Below are 19,332 nucleotides of genomic sequence, written 5' to 3' on the forward strand. Positions count from 1 at the left end.
GTTCTCTTCTCCCCACCTGTATATGTGGATGTTATATGTTTGTATTTTTAACAGCATGGATTCATAGGTTTTTATTTTAGTGGGTTATGATCTTTCACTGTCATGATTTATTTTGATGCTCAGAGTGCCCCCAGTGCCCCCAGTGAGCGCGTGGCAAGCTGGCTGCTGTGTTTGGTCATGGCGCCATCATTTCCTAATGGACTTCCTTAGTGTTTTAACACCATAAGATGCTCCCGGCTCAGGCTTACCAGGCACCTTCCCTGCCCTGCTGTCAGCATTTCTCCGAGGATCCCTGGTTCCCTGCAGTACAGAGTGGTAGCTAGAAGGTCTGACTGAGGGACGAGGTGTGCTCGTTCCCACTGGTTTATTAGGGTGCAGATTTAAAGGATACATGTCTGTGTATATGTGCGTGTGTGTGCACACAGCTGTCACACACATACCTCTGTACCGGTTTCCTTACCTGTATGAAAAAGGAAGACTTTGTACTGATGCCTCTTATTCCAGTTCAGCTTTACAACGTTTATTCTGTCTTTCTTCCTTTATATATTGGTGCTCTCTTCTGTGACAGGAAGAAATCTGGCTCCATTAACCTCCATATGTACTCATTTATTTATTTGCTCAGTCTGAGGCTACATAGAAACTAGTGTCAGAATTGCTCACCCAGACCTCTGCAAAATATAAACTTACCAGCTCCAGTTCAAAATGTGTTCAGAGATCTTTTTGTCCTTATTCTGCCCCTCCAAAACTTTTTAACATGCCTATGTGTTGGCATTTACTTGGGAGAGGGGACCTCACACTCACTGGTTGCCTGCTGTTCATGAGCGTGTCACACCCCTGCTCAGGTGGCCCCCAACCGCACCTGAGCAGAGCGGCAGTCTTCCCGTTCCTTGCAAGGCAGCCGGCACGTGGAGAGCTGGCGAGTGGCAGGGGTGGGATTCAAAGCCCAGTCGCTCTGGCTCCCCCCCCGTGCATTCCTGCTATGATGTAGCAGTGACCGCATTGAGGGGCCACCAGAACCCCAACTCTACAAAGAAAGGCGTGGAGCCACAGCCCCCTCAGACAGCTCTGCAGTGGGTTTTTCTTCTCATGGCTGCTCACTTGGGGTTGGGGGCTTTCTGTGTCTTTTCAGGCTTAGAAAGAGACAAGTTTGACAACAAGACTGTCACCTTTGAAGAGCACATCAAAGAAGAACACAACATGTGGCATTACCTGTGCTTCATCGTGCTGGTCAAGGTCAAGGACTCCACGGAGTACACGGGGCCCGAGAGCTACGTGGCTGAGATGATCCAGGTGAGCTGCACGGGTCCCCGCCAGCCTGGGAGCCAGCGGGGAGGTCACATGGCAGCGTCACGTCTGATGCCATTTATCATGACCAGGCACTGGACTCGAGACCCTGTGTGTCCTCCCAAGTGACCTTCACAAGCCCCAGACATGCAGTGTCATCTCCGTGTTAAAGGGTTGGAAACTGGGTCTCCGCGGGATTAGCACGCCGCCCGAGCTGGGCCGGGGGTTTTAACCGAGACCTGCCAGGGTGGCCTGACTCCCTCCGCTGGCCCCGCCTCGCTCCCTGCCAATGGATGCTTTTGTTGTTGTTTTGGGGGGCTGTTTGCCTTAAGACCAGGTCTCTGAGAGGTATGTTTATAAAATGATCGCCTGGTAGGGTTCAGTGTGACTGACGTGTTTGGACCCAGCCGCCTTTCAGGGCCGCTTGCTGCTCCTCAGGAAGAGCACAGGATGGAGGGATGTGAGTTCCAGTTCGCTTTTGTGCCGACGGGGAGCGTGAGCGCGTGTCCCAGGAGGGGGGACGCTGCCCGGGCCTTCAGAGCTCCCTTCTTAGGCAGGGCTTTGTGGAGGCCCCCAACGCGTGCTGGGGGGTCCCTTCATACCTGCGGTTTCTGCCTGTCATTAAACCGTTCAGGGGCGTGCTTTGGAGTGAGGAGGGTCGCCCGCGAAGCTCTCTGGGGGAGGAGGGGTCATGAGTGACTATAAAGATTCCCAGTTACTGAGGACTCGGGCACTCTGCCCAGTCACGCTTTCCTAAACGAGCTCTTCTGTGTTCCCCACGCAGATGTGATTGTAAAGCTTTTTATGTGCAGAGACCCCAGGTGAGGTCTGTTCATATAAGTGTCATTCATACGCCTGGATGCGGGCAGACTGTCGGTTTTATTGCCAGCAGGTCTCAGGCAATCACATGACAATGTTTTCAAACACCCGTGTGACGCCGGCTCGGCGGCCTCTCAGTGTCCTGGAGGGCTTTCTGGGGATACTGTGCTGTTGGTCCCCGCGAGGTCCTGCAAGTCAGAGTCTGTGCGTCTCAAATCTGAATGTACGTGTGAATCACCTGGAGACCTTGCTAGGACTCAGGTTCCGATTCAGCGGGCGTTGGCCAGGCTGCGGCCTGCACGTCCCTCCGGCTCCCAGGGCTGCGAAGCTGCTGGTCTGGACACTGCGCTTTGAGTATTGAGAGTGTAACAGACGGCACGACGCAGACACAGTGTGTGAATACTGAGGGGACACTGGGGGAGTGAATGCTCAGGGGACACTGGGGGTGTGAATACTGAGGGGACGGACTCCTCACCGCCTACATGTGTTTGGCCCTCTGTGGTTTGTAAAGCTCCTTCACGTCTATTACTGGGTTTGAGCATTAAAATTATACCCCACGTGCGGAACCAATAAGTGAGAACTTCGGGGATGAGGAGAAAGGGCTGAGGTTTCACCGCAGAGATGACTTTTAAAAGGGGTTTGAAGGAGAGACGGGTAAGGAGACAGGGTCATAGGTTAGTACAGGGAAAGGAGCGAAAAATGAGCCTGGGAAGTGGGAAGGAAAAGACCGAGTTCCAGAGTTCAAGGGATGGGTCTCCTCTCTGACAGGTGACACCCAGCTTCTGGCTGAGTGACTTGCCCAGGAAGAGGTGAGAAGAAGCAGGGCTGAGAGGCACGGCCGGGTTTAATGAGTAGGAAGCAACTCCGTAATTAGTGTGTGAGGACACAGTGCCTGCCCGCCCGGCAGGTGGGAGCAGCATCTGTTTCTGAGGGGTTAGGGACTCGGAAAGTGTCACAGGTAAGATCTCGGGGGTCAGGACACCCCAACTGACGTCCTCAGGTCCTTTCTTTTCTTCCAGTTGTTGAAACTGCCAGGTGAAACCATACCTTCCCCGCGTTCCTGCTGACACACACCTGTCTGCATCCACACACAGTGACTTTCCTTTGCATCCAGTTTCTTAGGGTTTAGAAGAGGTGGCCTGTGGCTTTCACCCTTGTCACGTGTTCCTTTTCCCCCCTCACTTTGTGTTCTTCTCTCAAGTGTTTGTTCCCCATCTTTCAGTCTTCGGGAGCCAGTTCGGAGGTTTTTGGTAATCACCTTCCTTTACGGTCACAGAGGACTCTGGCACAATTCCAGGTTCTGTTTCAGTTGTGTCTCAGTTGTGAGGACGGAGCAGTCCCCCAATGAGTGCTAAGAGGCAGAAGTTGCCCCCAGCCAACCCCCAGCCCACGGTGGGCTTCCCCCTCCACACTTCTTGGTTTGTCTGAGAATTTCCTGTCAAAACACCTACAAATCTATATCATCAAAGAGTTTCTAAGCCTGAATGTCAAAGTTGCTGAGGAAGCACCCCCACCCCTGTGCGCTTAGTGGGGGCTCAGGGGTGTTAGATCCCTGGCTGCAAGAAAACACTCTTCAGTGGCATCTGGTCTGGAAGCCATGTGATACCCGGCTGGGGACTCCAGCATGGCAGGTTAGGCCTGGGGGTTCTCAGCCGAGTCATTCAGGGGTCCTGGAACCCCATGGGAGCTTGGAGCTGCCTGGAGCAGGCTGCACGCCCACCTGGACCCACCTAGTCCTTCTCCCTAAGGGGGCGGCCCCCTCCCGGGTGATCTCGCTGACAAGCCAACCTGGGAGGCTCAGGTATGCCAGCATTAAGGCACAGAAGGCTCAGCGAGAGAGCAGTGTGAGATGGCAGGGAAAGTCGGCTGGGGGCTCACCTTCCTCTTACCTCCCAAAAGAAATCACTGAGGCAGGCTCTCCTGGGACCAGTGTCCTCAGGAAAACCCTCCTGCCTAGTGGCAGAAGCTGGGGGTGTGTAAATGTCCCTCAGCTCTCCTTTAACCCACTGTCTAAGATCCCAGACAGCCTGAAGACCTGTGAGCTCACAGCCACCGAAAGACAGCCCAACAGAAGCAGGTTGTCTCGGAGAAGGTGGGGCAGCGGCACTGCTGCCCAAAAACAAGTCCTCGTAGACAGTGGGATCAGGGATGGCACGTAGGTTTTCATCTCAAAAAAACCAACAGCTGCTTCATAGACTCAGTTTTGAGAAGGGCTCTTAGAAGCCCCAGTCAACTTGGAGAGGACATCTGCCCAGCTGGGAAGGAGGGGGTGGAGGGAGGCCGCCCCTCCCTCTGTAAACAGAAGCTGTGCCTTTCTTGCCATCGCTGGAGGGAAAGAAGGACCATTTGCAGAAGCCCTGTCTCAGAGTTGAGAACTTAGCAGCGAGATGTTCACCCACAAATTAATTTTTATTTTTAAACGTAATAGAAGATCGTAAGTTCTCTTCTCTCTCTTTTGGGTCATCCTTTCTGTCCTTTCATTGCGAATATTGTGGAAGCCAGGGCCAGGCTGAAGCACCATGAAGCCATCCTACCTGAGGAATGGATTTGGGGGCAGAAAATCTAAGGTTTGGGCTCTAGCTCTGCTCCTTTCCAGCTGTGTAACCCTGGGCAAGCCGTGGGACTTCCCTGACCTGGGTCGCCGTCAGCACCCAGAGTTAACACCGCCTCACGCGTCCATTGGGAGGTAGAAGTGAGGAACACGCAGGAGGGGACAACAGCAGGACCGGATAGACAGAGAGCAGTGAGCCAGGAAGCCAGGCTGACAGCTGACGCCAGCATGGATCGTTCCTACCCTTCTAAGACGGGAAGACGTCGTGGCTGTTGGCACGCTGTTGCTAAGAAAAGTCAGAGTGGGCATCCTGACTCCAAGAATTCCTCCTGTGGAAAATTCCTGTGTCTTCCTCCCTCTTCAGTTGAACCGTGCTGCGTGTCTTTAGATGCTCAGGCGGGGCACACTTGCCGCTCTTGTTCTTCCTGCATGCCGTCGGCCGCAGACAGTGACCCATCTGTGTGCTGCCGCGTCCTCCACCATGCTCACGGCCCAGCGCCAGGGCTCGGGCGGTCTGGGGAGTAGCCCCTGGTCTCGGTTGGATTCCATCATGATTATACTGGGGCTGCTGGTAGATTTGTCCCTCGACTCGGCTCGTGTGACAGGGTGGCACTGGGACCAGCGGGACTACACGGAAGCCAAACCTCCTCCTAAACTCCAGCGCCTCTAGGAGCACATGCAGCCTGATTTGTCGTCTCGGGCCGCAGACAAGGCTGTCCTTTCAGAGAAATGTGACTACAGAGTGACCTCACTTAGCCCTTAGTTCAGGGCAGGAGAAAAAACGCTGAGTGGCCTCTCGCCCCAGGAACTTGAATGTTGGGGTTATCAAGTAGAGTTTGGGTGACAGCCCTTATAAGAAGCAAACGTTTATGAACCACGAACGGCAATGAAATGTCCTCGGTAATTTATGTGCTACACACCCTCATGTGAGTAATTTTAGGACTGTTTGGCTTTTCTCCGGTACCAACTGCAATGAGAATTGGTGAGGCCATCATTGATGGTTTGATGGCCCTGCGACTGAACCTGAGTAAGTGGTAAATGAGGGTATCTTTGCCTGAAGAAATCAAATGCTGCACAGTGGGCAGGTTGCAGGTAAAAGATCGAATGTGTGGTTCCCAGCTGACCCTCGGCAGCCTGATTATCTACAGCGGTCAAGTTCAGGACAAAACCCAGCTCTTACTTTGATAAGCAGACTAAGTTACTCTTGAAAACTAGAAACCCAAGAAGCTTCCGAAGGAAGGTGGGTTAAGAAGACCAAACAAGGCCTTAGCTGCAAGGCACCTAGTTTGCTGACGAAATACAGCTTTCCCTTCCTTTGTTAGTACAAGTTCTGCCCAGGTGTTCCTGAGGGAGCTGCATTTGCAGACAGGTGAGCAGAGGGAACGCTGCTCACCTGTGTTTCAGAATGGCCTGATGTCGTCAGTGCTCCGGCTCCTCTCCAGGATGGCACGTTAACTGACAACAGAACTGCTCAGTGAGCCGGCTGGGGACAACCTGCTCCCACGACGGCCCCAGTGACCTGGCACAGGCGCTGCCTCAGGAGGGCCGGGCTGCACCACCACAGCGGGCTGGGTAATAACTCTAATCGTTGGTTGTGTTTTATCAGTACACACTAGTACATACACTGGGTGTGGGTGAGGCCACTTAATCCCCATCGATCACTGGAGGTGCCACTGGGACCATCTTACAGATGGGACCCTATGGGCCACCCCCCTGAGCGTGCTGGAGCTGAGCTTCAAACCGGGGTCTGCTGAGTCCGAACCCAGCCGAGCTGTCCAGACACGTGCATGTGCAGTGAGGCTCCAGCGTGCTGCGTGCACACCACCCTGGTGTCCAGAAGCTGCGCTGCTGGTCTGGCTGCACCTGGCTGTCCTGACTTGCTCTGGCTCCTCCCTGCCCCCCCCACCCCCCATGGTGCTGAGGCGGGTGCCCTAAATAGGGGCGAGGCCCCCTGGGGGCCGGGAGAGGGGTGGGAAGGACCTCGGAAATGTTGCGTGGCTAACGCATAAATCAACAGGACAGAAGCCTTGCGTTTGTGGGGTGCACATCTCCCAGCAGCCCTGCCGGCACCATGGCTAGGCACCCACGTCCAGTGCTGCGGGCGAGCACGGGGATGACTCCTGCCCAGGGCGTGTCTGAACTGTCTGGTGGCGCTGACTCCAAACCTCTGGTCCACTCCCTCCCCTGCCCTCGCCTAACCTTGGAACAGGGGCCTGCAGATCCTTTGGTGGCCACATATGGGGGGAGAGAGGGGTGTCCCAGTTACAGGGGAAGGACGATTCACCAGAACCACAGCCAGACTTGGGCCTCCACACCCAGGTGACTCATCTGAATGGGTCTAACTCCCTGATAATTAAACACTAGAGCGTCTGATCCATCATCCTTTAAGCCTGCCGCTGACTTTTTCTCACAGACAGCGCTCGCTCTCCCCACCCCCCACCACACACACACACACACACACACACACACACACTCACACACTCACACACTCACTCTCACTGTTCCACTGGAGATTTTCCAGTTTGTTCCATCTTGTATTAATTCACTCAACCTCTTCAGACACCAGTTGTCCAGGGACAAAAGCAAAGAAGCACTTTTGCAAATCACAAGTAGTGTCATTGTGGCTGCCAAAGGAATGCTCGTAGAAGATAGGGGGCACTTTCTCTCACAGAGGAGGAGGGTGCCCAGGAGCCTGCTTTCCTGGAAAATGCTTTGCTGAGAGCCCTTGGCTACAGGCATCAGAAAATCACGTGAGGGAAGCCTTTTTGCCTGAAAACACCTCTGGGTAAATTTTCCAAGCAAATCAGTTCCATTAGCAGATTAAACACTATGAAACAGCTATAATGAGAGAACATTGTAAGAAGATTGAAAAGCAGTGGGGCGGCCAGCCTCCATGTGGTTTATCTGCACTGATAAGACTTAGGACACAAGCAGTCAGAAGGCAACGTGTTAACAGGGGCAAAAGATCAAACCGGAAATTGAATACCTGCGTGTCACGACCTTCTGTTTGAAAGGGGAGCTGGCCTGTCTCGCACCTTTCTCAACCCAGGAGAGAGCGTGTGCTATGCGACCTGCAGACAGGCACTTGCCAAAGTGAGGGCAGCAGCTTTCTGCCCGAGGTGGGCCAGGTGATGTCCCCCCAGTGAAGGGGCCAGAGGGACAACTCAGGGCTGACACGAGACCGAGAGCTCCTTGTGGACCACAGATACAGCAAGGCCCTGGACAGGGCAGGGCAGGTGCTGGCAGTGGTGACGTGAGCAGAGAATGAACCGAGAAAGTTCACACAGCCGTCACAGTGTGTCTCCGCCATGAGAAATTGGGGGCCCCCAGCAGACGGGCCCTAGAGTGCAGGAGAGGGGAGGAGAGGCGTGCAGAGCGGACACCTGGCTCCCCCCGCCTCGCCTGTCACTTGTCCCTCAGCTGCGCTTCGCTCCATGCCTGGCGGCCAGGTCCTGGCTGTGAGATGGTGCCATGGAAACTCTGCTTCCCTGCAGATGGGCAGCAATGGAGCTGGACTCTTATTCTGGAATTGCAGTGGGATGCTGGGAGGAAGGGAGTGCCTTGCGATGCTCCTGGGACAGAGATTTCCGCGTTGGTGGTGCTACACCATCAGCTTTCCTGAGGCCGCAGCCTCGGTGAAAATGTCCACAGGGCTCCCAGAGCCCTGCACTGTGGCTGAGGATACAGCCTGTGCTGCCCTCTGACATGATTCCCAGAACGCTTTCTGAGGCTAGCCGACAACCAAGGCAGAGTTCAAGAATGTCAGGGCGAGGGGGAGTGAGGACGGACTTGGCACTGGTTCCTCAGAGGCTGGAAACCGCGTGTCAGCGTCCTTGGCCTTGCCTCCCAGCCAGCCAGGCGTGCTCTCGCCCCACCCTGTGCACTGAGCTTGGGTTCGTGTCAGTGGCAGCTGCACGGAGCAGCTGCCAAGCCTGCGTCTCCCCCGCCCAGGCTCATAGCACGTCCTGCCCTGTGGTCTAGGGGCTCTGTAGTCACCCCATCCGCTCGCACTTCCGGGCTGCTTCCTCGTCGTTCTGTATTTGGACCCCGGGTCTGCCCTCACCTCCAGCCCTCCCCTCTGACCTGTCCCCATTCTGACCTTCGTGGAGGATGGGCCAGGCGCTGTTTGTAAGTGAGTGGAGCAGAGCCTTATGGGCCCGAAAGGAACTTAGTGCTGAAACGGGGTACCGGGGTCAGGCAGACCCGAGTGTGCTCCCTGAGCCTGTACAGAGCGTAACCTCTAGGTCAGTCAGCCGAAGGTGGGGTTCACGGCCGCAGCAGTCCCCCATCGGTGAGTTAGCCCAACAACTGTGTAAGGACTTGTTTGTGCCTGCTCACATGTATCCATAACACGCTTGCTTACACACGTGTCCCCCAACTCGCACATTTGATAAATTCCAAAACGCGTGGTTTTTCGCCCTTCCCGCCCTTGGACCCAATCCGTGGGCTGCCCGCCGGCCCTCCCACCCCAGACACCCTAACTGCATGTGAGCTCCTGCCTTCACCCCTTCATTTCCTCTTGAAATACTGACCATGTCTGACGGAGCCGGACTAGTAGCGGAAGCTGCTGAGAGGTGTGTGACCATCTGGCCTTGATGAGAACACTCTCACCGGGAAGATGCACGGCATTCGACTGCCTTTATCGTGTGCATGCGTTCAGGATTCTTTACAACTGCCTCTTTAGAATGAAGCCTTCCCGCAGGCCTGTAGGGAATGCGAGAGAGAGGCCAAGCCAGCTGTTTCGGTGTCACCACTGACATTTAAAGCTTATGCTCCTGGACAGGGCGCTCAGTGTCTCCTGTCACAAACCTGTTTCCCATCAGGCAGGCTCTCAGTGTCACCACCTAGAAAATGAGAATGTTGAGCCAAGGGGTCTCGTGTGCCACCTGTAACTACAGTCCACGGAGCAACTTTCAAAGTGGCGTTAGGAGTTGCAGAGCACCTGAGAGGGTCTGTGTCGGGGCAGGGGTGTGGCTGTGAGAGAGAGACCTATGGGAACAAGCTAGTAATCTTGGGGGTCAGAGGACGAGGGGCAGGTTAGTCAAGTGGGGGTAGGGGGGGATGGAGCACTGGGGACAGTCTGCATGTGGCAGATGAGCTCTTTCCCCCAGGAGAGCTCAAGCGTACGGCCTCTGCTCCGACCCGCCCAAGTCCAGAGCAGTGCTGGTGAGATTCCCCCAACTCTTACTGAAGTGTGAGCAGTGACCAAGGTGACATCTCACTGTCACTTCTGTCTCAGAGTGTCTAGGCAGGGCTGACCAAGTAAAACCGTTTCAGTCACGAGGAATTTCCCAACATGTAAACCAACAGGATGATAAACACCGTTTGACGGGACACTTGTGTGTGAAGCAGCTTAGTAGTGAGGGGTGTGTGTGAGTGTGTCTTTCCCTGAAACAACAGTCAAGACCTTTGGAGAGCTGTTTACATCTGCTTAAAACAAACAACAAAAAATGTTATTGTATAAAGGTAATAAGAGATCAAAGTTTAAAACTTACAGAATCAAGGAAAGAATAGAAAGCAATAAAAATTGCTACAATGCGATCTGTAACCCCTGGGAATGTTCTGGTGGGTGTCGTGGCTAACGAACAACGCAGGGCGAGCTGCCTAACAAAACGTCACGAGCTGGCTTGAGAAGAGCAAGTGGCCTGAGTGTTCTTTACCAGGAGCCTCCAGTGGGCCGGCCCTGCCCTTGTCCGCTCTCAGCGCCAGCTCTGTGACCTCTGGCGTCCCCCACTGGCAGCCCCAGGTGCCAGGACTCAGGGGCGAGTGCTCCTTCACACGGTCCCTATGGGGGCCCCAGAACCCCTTCACCTGAGGGCCCAAATGACTTCAGCAGTGGCCCTGCAGCTGGCTTTCCAGGGGATTTCATCAGAACTGGGTGCGGTCCTCTGCTGGCACGGGCTGTTCTGGTTATACAGTCTCATCCCAGAACAACTACTGGCTGAGTCTGGGGAGGAAAAGCAGTCATTCCAGCCCAGCTGAAGATTATATAATATGACCTGTGGGTGACGTCACTCGGAGCTCAGAGGGCCACACTGACGCCTCCACGTGGGACAAGCTGCACCGGGGAACAAGAGGCCTGGATCTCTGCAGTGGCTTCCGGAAGGAAGGAAGGAAGGGAGGGACGGAGGAAGGAAAGAAGGAGGGAACGTTACAGGGAAGTCAAGCACGGTGCCTGAGTCAGCGCCTGGACAGCCGGCTGAGCTCTGTGACCACGGGCTGTGGGCCACTGGCTGAGGACCCTTTTGCATAATGCTCTCCTGTTCATGGGACACTTGCTCACTGCCCTCTGATCCCATAGGAAACAGAGGCCCAGGCTGTGGCCCCCTCATTCACTGTCCTGGAAACACATGGGGCATCATGACCTGAGTCCTTAGCTCCCCACTCAGGACCAGCACGCTTCCCTCTGACAAACCCACGTCACAAGGCAGCCATAGAAATGTACCTGCGAAATGTAGGGACGTTGTATGTGGTTTGGAACAGAAGGAACTAGATCCTTGAATTTGGGGCTGGCCAGCAAATTCCGAGTGTGCGATCCGTTTATTTTTTAATGACTAGACTTTATTTTTTACAGCAATTTTAGGTTTACAGAAAAACTGAACAGAAGTACCGAGTCCCCATGTCCCAATCCCCGCAGTTTCCCCATCGTTACCGTTTTGCGTTGCAGCTGATGAAGCAACATGGATACGTTACTATGAACCGAAGGCGCAGTGCACCGTAGGTTCCCTCATGGCTGCAATGACACGGATCCACGTGGTGGCAGACAGCCCACTGACCTGGGGACGCTCTGCATCCCTCGTGCCTTTCCCCCCAACCGTCCATCATTAGGATCTGTTTCTTGAGTTCAGCTTTTTTAAAAAACAACATCTACCAGGTACTGTAAATAGCAACTGCAGCGTCATTAGGCATCGCTGGTGATCATTACCATGGTTTCTCACCCAAAGCAGCAGATTCTGGGTTGGGTTTGGGTTTGCTCTTCGCTCTTAGAAAAGGGGCCTCTGAAGATCACTCCTTTTCAGTGGAAATCAGCAGCCTGACCCACAAAAGGGGCAAATGATTTCGAGCGTGAGTGTCCTGTACTCCTGTCTTTGCAAGTTAAGGATTAGCCTCAACCCTCCCACCCCGCCTCTTTCAGGCGTTTTCTGAGTGGGTGCAGGGAGAGGCCAGGGCTGTTTCCAGGGCTGCCCTTCACCCCACTCGTCACTGCTGTCACCTAAGCATCTGCAGGTATTCCGGAAAAATCTAGTTTATTATCTTGCTTGGTAAGACAAGTGGAAATTCAGTTGCCATTTGAGTTGGAAGGACAGGCTTTGCCTTGTGGAAGCTTCCCAGAGGGAATTCTGAAGGGCAGAGCAGCAACAGGTCCACTTTTACCTGGACCCACCTTCTCTCCCATGACCCTTTCTTTCACCCTCATGACCCCCCCTCCCCTCCCCCAAAATCTCAATTCTCTGGCTGTAGAAGAATAAGGGATTCAACAGTAAGTTTGTTGTTTACATAGTAAACAAAACTCTACCTGAATGGACTTTCTCTGAGTTGGTGATTATCTGTTGTCTTTCTTAGAACAGCCTCTTCAGAAAAAACAAAGCTTCTCAGAATGATTAGCATTTGCATCATACAGTCCAACTTCCTCTCCTCTCCCCCCCCCCCCCCCCCCCCCCCCCCCCTCCCCTCCCCCTCCTCCCCCTCCCCCTCCCCCTCCCCCTCCCCCCTCTCCTCCCTCCCCTCTCCCCCCCCCTCGCATTTCTCTCTCTCTGTCTTTCTCTCTCTCTCACAAACACACACACACACACACACACACACACACACCCTTCCTCTTTCCTGTCAAGGACATTCCCAGAGGTCAGTGCCACCCCCGTGTCTCAGACTTCACTGTTTGCCTCTGCAGGGACTTTTCCCACTTTACCTAGAAAAGAACTAACCAGAACCTTAGCACTTGTGGTCAGCCTGCTTCCGGCTGCGGCTGCAGTCGGTCTGTGTGCTGTGACAGAAGCTCACTGTGCCGGGAACTGCGCTGGCTGGACTGCAGGCGCGGCAGACGGTGCCTAATGACATCGGCATGCGGCTGCCAGCAGGGCCGAGCGTCAGCCCCAGAGCGACAGGGGCGGCTGACAGATGCCCAGTGAACCCGGGAGCCACCCCAGCGCCACCCTCCCGACCACACACGCACACACACACACACACACACACACACCAGGATGAATCCACGGATAAACAAAATGTCTGTTGAACATGGCTTTCTCAGAAATGCAGTGGAGGCCAAGACAGTGAGACGTTGTGATCGCGAATGAACACAAAGGCAGATTCTGCAAACGTGTGTAGACCCCTGACTCCAAGTGGCTGGACAGCCGTGGGTGACAGACATCCCCGAATTATTTAGCCTGAGACAAGCCTGGCATTTTGTGTGCGCCTGAGCTAAACGGAAAGAACGTGGCTGCGGTGTCCTCTCTGCTTCTATACTTGTCCTTGGGGGGTCACACAGGGTCCCTTGGAGACTTGGACTCGTCCACCGGGTCTGTGGGTGGAGAACCTCAGACCGCCCGGAGCTGACCCTGCTGTGCAGGGCGCAGAACCACGTGGAAACAGGACGGCTTGGCTGGAATTGCTAATTAATTGTCACTGCTGGTGCTCTTTGGGACTCTGCGATTTGACTTAACAGCCCTGATGACACCCAGCATGTCAGGTCTGGGGATGCACCCCCCTCAGCAGAGGTGACAGCAGGTGCCCTGTGGAGCCCTGGACTTCCCTGCAGTTGAGCTGTTTGTATGGTTTGGGTTTAGTGGGGTCCCCCCCTCAGCTCTTCATTGTTAGGTATTCAGGTTGGAGGACAGCCAGAGGGAGAACTTGTATGGCCGTCCTCGGTCAAGGTCATGGGGCCTCTGCCTCTGCACTGAAGGAGTGAAGGGTGACGCTTATCCCTAGGATCAGGCACAGGGCCCAGAGTGGCCTGTGGCAAGTATGACATTTCTTTAATATCGTAGGTTTTATCTTTAAAATTTGATTCCCTTTCAGGTTCTGCCCCAGGGCATCTTCTTAGTTTAATATAAAAGCATTGTCACTCATTTATTATTGACTACAATGGACATTCTAAAAAGCAGCACTGTTTCCGTCTACGCCGTTAGGCACCCCTTGGGCAGGGGTGCGGGAGCCCCGTGTTTGGAAGCACAGGTGAGACGGGCAGGGCATGGATGCCACCGGCCACCTTCGTGCGTGCAGCCCATTCACTCATCTGGAGGAGGGCTGGAGGAGGGCTGCAGGGGCGCCACAGAGCAAAGAGCTGGGCCCGAGGGCTGCGTCCCGGCACCAAAACCCTGGAGGCAGGGACCTTGTCCCTCTCATCCTTACTTAGAGCCTCAGCACTCAGCCCTGTGCCAGGCACAAAAATCAAGAGTGTTTAGTAAGTGGTCCCATGGAGCCTGCGTTTTGCATTGGCTCTAAGACCTTTCTGAAGTCCTTGCTTGGGAGTCCACGGGTCACCTGTGCCATTAAAGAAAGCGGGGGTCTGCCACAGACAAGCCCTCATTTCCGTCGGTCGTCATTTGGTCACTCGCTATTAGAATAAGGAAAAGACGCTGTGTGCAGGGGCTCAGTTAGTTTTCTGTGTTCTTTGGAGACCCCATTAATGTGGACCCTATTTGGAAACCTGTGTTTTCTATTTTTACGGAGCGTTTGCCAAGCAAATGAACATATGAAAGATTTCAGGCGAGATTCAGATGAATTCTCTAGCAATTTTAGGCGGCTTAGCATTCATTTGCTGAATTGTCGGTGACAATTCAGCTGCAGATGAGCTCGAGCTGCTGCCTAGGGCCCCACACACGCCTCTCCCCCATCCAGGCAGGTGGAGCCTTCACAGCTCACTTCTTGCCCTCTCTCCCTCTGCCCGGCCCCTGGCCAGGCTCCATCCGGAACCCCCATTACTCCGTCTCCTACGCCCGCCTCTCCCACATAGCACCCGCATTCTGCAGGCTGAGCTGCCTCTACCTGGCTACCCTCGTCTCCAGCCAGACTTATCTCACTGAGCCAGTCCCGTCCGCCGAGAATGGCCTCATTCTCGTCCCGAGTTTGGCCAAGCGCTAACCTTCCTTCAGGCCCGTCCCTTTCGGGAATAGGATTCCAGCCCCCCCTGAGTCACTGGGGTCAGTTCTCACCTTGACCCTCCTCTGTACACTTGAGGGAGCCCAGCCTGCTTCATTCCATTCTTTCTTTCTCGTTTTGAATGTGGAGGTCTGCTCTCCTTAACCACATTGCAAGTGCTTAGATGGCTGGACGCCTCTGGTACTTAGCTTTCAGGGCCCTTTCCACCTTAGAGAGTCCAGTAGGCAGTGACCGTGGCCGTGGCTCTGCTGTGCTCTCTGCACCATGCACGTAAGTTATTGCTCCTGCAGTATTGTCGAATGTGTTCTAGTTTTTAAAATATTTTCTGCCAAGAGAGCTAGTAGTGTTTATACTTTTGATTTGAATCTAAACAACTATCAAATATCTCCCCCAAAATATGCTCAACAGTGGTAAACACCAGGTCATTATCAGGAGCCCCTCTGAAATGCAGGAGTTTGTTCTGTCCCGCCCCGTCCCCTCCCGAGGACGAGTCGCCTTCCCTTTCAGGGCTCAGTTGTCTGCATTGCAGACACGTGGTGGGATCGGCCATCCCTACACGGCCTCCTAGCGCGGTGCTCGTCACGTCCCTGGCCGTGGTGTCCGTATGCCCTTCATGAGCCTGAGGCTCAGTGACAGTGGGGGTCCTTCCTCTTCAGCGTCTGCCCTGGGTGAGTCGACAAACGGCAGCAGTGTCTGTGGACACCCAGGCCTCTGGCAGCTGGGCCGGCCTTCAGCTCTGGGCTCATGGCTTGGTCAGCCCAGCCCACACCCTTTCCTGCCCTCGCCAGCCCCTGCCCCTGTGCCCTTTCTGAGCCATTAGGCTCGTCCCCCCAGAGTTGCACAGACCTTGAACTTGGGATAGTTCCTCGGTGGGCAGGCGTGTCTGTGTCTGAGGATCGACGCAGAAGCTCAGCTGCCTCTCAGTGCTAGTAGCTCGCTCCAGTGTTTTCAGATGTCTGTTCTCCCTCCGTGCTGTAGGCACACAGCAAAAAGCCAATTACGGACCTGGCAACACTTCAGATGTTTAGACTGGTCATCTTCGAGATGGGAGATTTTACCCAGTGGGCTTCTGCCCATTGCTCTGTGGTGGGAAATTGATGAAGATGAATACAGGCTGCCATTACATCACGTGTGAATGAATCGTTCCTCCCAGGAATGATTGGGAAGGGAGATAGAGTCCTTTCTCTCCCCCGGCAGTCACGCTCAGCAACCGAGGTTTACCGGCTAAGCATTTGTCATCAGGGCCCAGGCAGGAAACGGTGCATTGGTCATTCCTGGCTTGCACAAACACTGATCGAGTGTGCACGCTGTTCTCGCCACGCTGAGGCGGCTTCCTGCGCTGATGGTGCTGATGGGCCAGTGAGCGCCCACCTACTGGGTACCCCAGGTGCCTTTGCACACGTGGCATAGATGTGACGCCGTGTTGCCAGGGTGGTTTGCCGTCTTCATCACATTTTCAGCCAGTTCTTGTTTGCCTTCTAACTGCTAGATTGCCTTAGGTAAAGACACGATCTAAATGTCTCGCTTGCTTTGTGATATTTAGACACGTCTCACGGGATTTTGATTTTAAGGATGTTGATGCCGTCTCGGGTTGATGACAGGTTGGCACACTCTGGCCTGTGGGCCAAACCCAGCCTGCCACCAGCGTTCATAAAGAAAGTTTGATGGGAACGCAGCCACAGCCCTCCGTCCGTGTACTGTCTGGGGCTGTTTTTGGGCGATAATAGCAGGGGCACTATGACAAACCGTATGGTCCAGAAAGCCAAAGGTACTATCAGAAAATATTTACACACAAACATTCTGACCCCTCATGGGCGCCAAGCAACAATAACACGTTTTGTACGTGTGTATTGGCGGGGTGGGGGTGGGCAGGGTTTGTGTTAGAATGTGTATTAGAATTTATCCTAATTGATGAGATTGAACGGTCCTGAGGAGCAGCGACCCCCGATACATGTGGAATGAGTCCGTTTCTCTCCCTTGTCTTGTGCTGATTAAGCTTTTCTTACTGCTCCCCCTGCTCTCTCTGCAGAGGAGGAAGGCGTCTGTGGGCAGAAGGAAGTGAGGCAGGAGGAGGTCTTGTCCCACTACTTGTTAACCAGTTGTGAGGACGATGCTTGCAGGCATAGGCTGCAGCTGTCACAAGACGAGGATGGAGACGGGCAGGGGCGGGGGCTGCCTGGGCCTTTCTCCTCCCGACTGATGGCACCGTCCACCCACTGCTTCAGGCTGGAAGGAGAAGGAAACAGGAGAGAGGGGTTTCCGTAACCTCACAAAGACGGCAAACTGAACAAGGAGCCCACGTCCCCATTTTCCGCCTCTTCACAATCCCCTACCGAGCGAACACACACACATAATCCAGTAAACCCAGAACATTCAGGATCTTAAAATTCATTTCACTTCCAGAATGTTTGCAAATGATTTTCCAAGTATAGTGCTTTTAAAAATACAGGCACAGTATGAGGTATACAGAGTCATCAGATGCAGAGACAGCAAATGGAAGGCGGGGGCTGAGGGACAGCGTTATTGTTTCGTGGAGGTGGAGTTTCTTCAGTTGGGGAAGAGGAAAAGTTCTGGAGGTGGATGGCAGTGATGGCTGCACAACAGCATGAATGCGCTAATGCCGCTGAAGTGCACACCAAAAAATGATTAAAATGGGAAATTTGTCATATGTATCTCACCACAATTTTTTTAAATTAGTTTCAGGTGCACAAAGCAATGTAATAGACATGTACACCCCTCCCCCAATCTGCTACCCCTCTGACATCGTATGTAGCTGTAACAGTTCCATTGACTCTATTCCCTATGCTGTGCTCCACATCCCGTGACTATATATATATATATATTAAATGATACTTGACATACAATATTATTCAGCTTCAGCTTCAGGTGTACAGTGCAGTGGTCAGGCATCTACACCATCCGTGGAGTGGTCTCCCTAATAAGACATTTGGCCGTCTGACACCCTACAAAATCTTTACAACATTATTGATTATATTCCCCAAACTGTCTTTCGTATCCCTGTGGTAATCTTCTGGCTACCAGTTTGTGCTTTCTAATCCCCTCACCTTCTCCCTCACCCCCACCCCCCTCCCATCTAGCAACCCTCAGTTTTTCCTCTATGTCTCTGAGACTGTTTCTGATTAGTTTGCTCATTTATCCTGGTCTTTAGATTCCCACAATTTTAAAACCCCAAACTCATTAGCCATGTACTTTGCTAAGATCAGATTCTCAGTGGCAGTGTTCATATTTGCAGATTAGAAATCTTGTCTGGAAAGCTACCTTTCCCCTGTAGTTTTAAAGTGACTTCTTCTGAGAATTAAGAGAGCTCAATTGTATTCAACTAAAAAGATATTTACTAAATGGCTAAAAAAGACAGTACATTAGTTCTGCAAGAAACAGAGGCAGACCGTGAAAGACGGCACAAAGACAGAATGACGTAAGATGGCCTTTGTCGTCCCGACTCCTAGAAGTGACGCCCACTTTGTTATTTCCAATGTGGCTTCCAGGAAAGAAACCTGGACTGGTTCCCCAGGATGAGGGCCATGTCCCTGGTGAGCAGCGACTCCGAGGGTGAGCAGAACGAGCTGAGGAGCCTGCAGGAGAAGCTCGAGTCCACCATGAAGCTCGTCACCAACCTCTCCGGCCAGCTGTCCGAGTTAAAGGACCAGGTAAAGGAAGCGTCCCACCTGCCTGTGCACGCGTGTACCACACAGACATGCACATGTACCACACAGACACACACACTCCACCATACACACCCAGTGTGATGAGGAAAACATCAGTAATGCTCATGGTAAAATGCTGACGTTTCTGTCACCTGGGTAGAAAAGGGACTGGGCAACAGAGGACGAAATCACTTGGTAGCCCCTCCCCGCCCCCCATTTCCCCCACGGCCCTATCACAGGATGAGCCCCTGACACTGCTTTCCATGCTGCAAAGGGCAAGGTTTTAATATGAAAATCAAAACCAGAAAATGGGAAAATACAGACGGCTTCAACAAAACACTGTAAAAAAAACGCAGGTGTGACGCTGTACTCGGGTTACTTTCCTCACTGACGGAAGGTGAAAAGCTGTTTCGGGTTTGCTTCCTAGCCCTCAAATCTACCGACTCTTCACACAAGATATTTAAGTTCAGCCTCCGGGGTTAAACAGCAGTTGTGGAGAAGCTCCTTTTGGTTCATTCCTCGGCCACAGCCCAGGCATCGTGCCAGGTGCTGAGGATAAAAGAGCGAGTGGTGTAGACGTGGCCCTGCCCTCGCAAAGCACACGGTCTGCAGAAGCCCAGCCGGCAACCTGGCCGACAGAATCCCTGTGCCCGAGGGCTGCGGGGGGGGCAGATGGGGACCATCCTGTGCACCTCAACCCCTCTGGCTGCCTTCTAATGAGCAGGCAGTCACCAGGCAGTTGTCCAGTGACGGGAGGTGGCCCTGTCCCAGGGACACGCGCGCTGGTGGTGCACAGCTGCCTGGGCATCCCGGGCTGGTCGGCACCTGCAAGGGGCTCTGCAGGCCTTCTAACCAGCTCTGTACACAAAACTCGGAGTTTTGCACAGCAAGTTGTCAAGCAAGGCTGCCTGGACAGAA

General features: G+C 53.7%; 1 protein-coding gene across 1 annotated transcript in view; it reads left to right on the forward strand.

Moving 5' to 3' along the window:
- Positions 1-19,332, forward strand: part of ITPR1 (inositol 1,4,5-trisphosphate receptor type 1) — a 293,300-nt gene that overhangs the window by 266,233 nt on the left and 7,735 nt on the right. Inside the window, exons 60-61 of the mRNA XM_074312232.1 lie at positions 1,130-1,290; positions 18,256-18,417. Of these exons, the coding sequence (XP_074168333.1) occupies positions 1,130-1,290; positions 18,256-18,417 (323 nt within the window). The remainder of the gene's footprint in view (positions 1-1,129; positions 1,291-18,255; positions 18,418-19,332) is intronic.

This window comes from Rhinolophus sinicus, linkage group LG10, assembly GCF_036562045.2.
Source record: "Rhinolophus sinicus isolate RSC01 linkage group LG10, ASM3656204v1, whole genome shotgun sequence".
Classification (NCBI taxonomy): Eukaryota; Metazoa; Chordata; class Mammalia; order Chiroptera; family Rhinolophidae; genus Rhinolophus; species Rhinolophus sinicus.